This window comes from Corvus brachyrhynchos, unplaced genomic scaffold (genome assembly GCF_000691975.1).
Source record: "Corvus brachyrhynchos isolate BGI_N302 unplaced genomic scaffold, ASM69197v1 scaffold58, whole genome shotgun sequence".
NCBI lineage: Eukaryota > Metazoa > Chordata > Aves > Passeriformes > Corvidae > Corvus > Corvus brachyrhynchos.
In genome coordinates, this window is record NW_008239539.1 from 1,052,193 (window position 1) to 1,053,908 (window position 1,716).

Genomic DNA, 1,716 nt, shown 5'->3' on the forward strand with positions numbered 1-1,716 from the left:
GCCTCCCCGCCCGCGCGCGGCCGGCGCCATCTAGTGCTGCTCCCTGCCCGCCTCCCCACGGGCTCGCTGACCCAGCTCCTGCCCTTTTCCACCCCAAAATTTACCGTCCCTCCACGCTCCCCATGCCTGGAAGTGTTCCAGGCCAGGCTGGATGGAGTCTGAGCACCCCGGGCTAGGGGAAGGTGTCCCTGCACATGACAGGGGGGTGGATCGAGACGAGCTTTAAGAGCCCTTCCAACCCAAACCATTCTGGGAATCTGTGAAATGGGTGCTCCCCAGGATCAGGGTGCATCCAGCAGCTGGCAGACAGCCCATCCACGCCGTGCCACAGCAAGGTCACCCCTGGGCACTGCTCACCTTGCAGGAGGTGCCGAGGAGGTGGCCGTCTCGCTTCCAGGTCAGGCTCTGCAGCTGGTCCCCGTGGGAATCCAGGACTGTGGGGATAAAGCAGGGTCAGGGCCAGGATCAAGCAGGGTCCCTCCTGCAGACAGGGCAGGAGCCATCACTCTCCCCCCCAGAATATTTCCCAGGAGAAATGACCTGGCCTTTGCAAAGGGCTGGTGGCAGCCAGGACCCAGTGGGACACTGCTGTGTCTGTGCAGGGAGCATCCCTGCGCTGCTGGCAGCTGGAGACAAAGAGCAGGAGCCCTGGGAAAGCCACAGGCCTGTGCTGCCACTCACCTCCTCTCCCCCTCAGGGTGGCTGAGGTCTGGCAAGGCTGGTCAGCAACCACCCACATCCACCCACGCCCTGGGACATGCAGGGAGAGGGACCTGTCACCCAGGGGATCCCCAGCAGAGCTCCTATGGACACCTTGGGCAGTATCGGAGCATTTCACACCACTGCATCAGAGCGTAGGGGAACACAGGCACAAGGGGCTGTGGGGCCCTGCCCAAAAAGCCACCTGAGCTGCCTGTTTGGTGACACTGAGGTCAGACCCTGAGCCCAGGCACTGTGCAGGCACACGGGGCAGGCACACGGGGCAGGCACACGGGGCAGAGACATGTCATGGGCAGTCACAGCCCTGCCTACCTGTCAGGGGCTGCTGCTGCCCCAGGTCCCAGACTGTGACTCTCTTCCCTGCACCGCTGGCCAGGACAGCGTCCGCCGTGGGGTGGAACTGCAGCGCATCCACTGGGGCCCCCCCGGGCCCCAGGGTCAGCCCCATGCCACCAGGAATGTCCTGGCCACTCTGGGGCAGGCGCCACACCTTCACCTGCAGCCCCAGGAGAGGAGGGTGGTCAGTCCCCGGGCAGGTGAGCAGGAGCCAGCTGGGTGCTGGCAGTGCTCCACCCAGGCTCGCTGCTTTCCCAGGCTTTGGTCCCTGAGGACACCAGGTGATCCCTCAGTGCAGCTCAGTGGGATTAGGTCCCAGATGGGAGAAGGCTGATCCTTGACCATCTGCTCTGTCCCCCTGAGGATGTCCAGCTCCACTCTCCCCAAGCTGGCACTCTCCACCCCGTGCTCCTCTTGCTCCCATCACTCCAGCTCTACAGTGAATCCCAGAGACACGTTGGGGGTCACGAGGTGTCCCCTTGGGACCCCTGTCACCGAGCACTCACCGTCTCATCAGCAGAGCCTGTGGCCAGCAGGAGCTGATCAAAGGGTGAGAAGTCAAAGTCTGTGACCACATCTGGAAGGAGAAGGGCAAAAGTTTGTCCCCACCTTCCCCTGCAGACAGTGTGGCTGCCTCTCTGCTTTTCCCCGCTCGGATTC

The 1,716-nt window shown here is 63.5% G+C and overlaps 1 protein-coding gene across 1 annotated transcript in view; it reads right to left on the reverse strand.

Annotated features, from left to right (window-relative positions):
- The window catches only part of CORO7 (coronin 7), a 12,111-nt gene that overhangs the window by 8,016 nt on the left and 2,379 nt on the right, over positions 1 to 1,716 (reverse strand). Inside the window, exons 3-5 of the mRNA XM_017741266.1 lie at positions 1,563 to 1,633; positions 1,033 to 1,216; positions 358 to 434 (exon numbers count right to left, since the gene is read on the reverse strand). Coding sequence (XP_017596755.1) covers positions 358 to 434; positions 1,033 to 1,216; positions 1,563 to 1,633 — 332 coding nt within the window. The remainder of the gene's footprint in view (positions 1 to 357; positions 435 to 1,032; positions 1,217 to 1,562; positions 1,634 to 1,716) is intronic.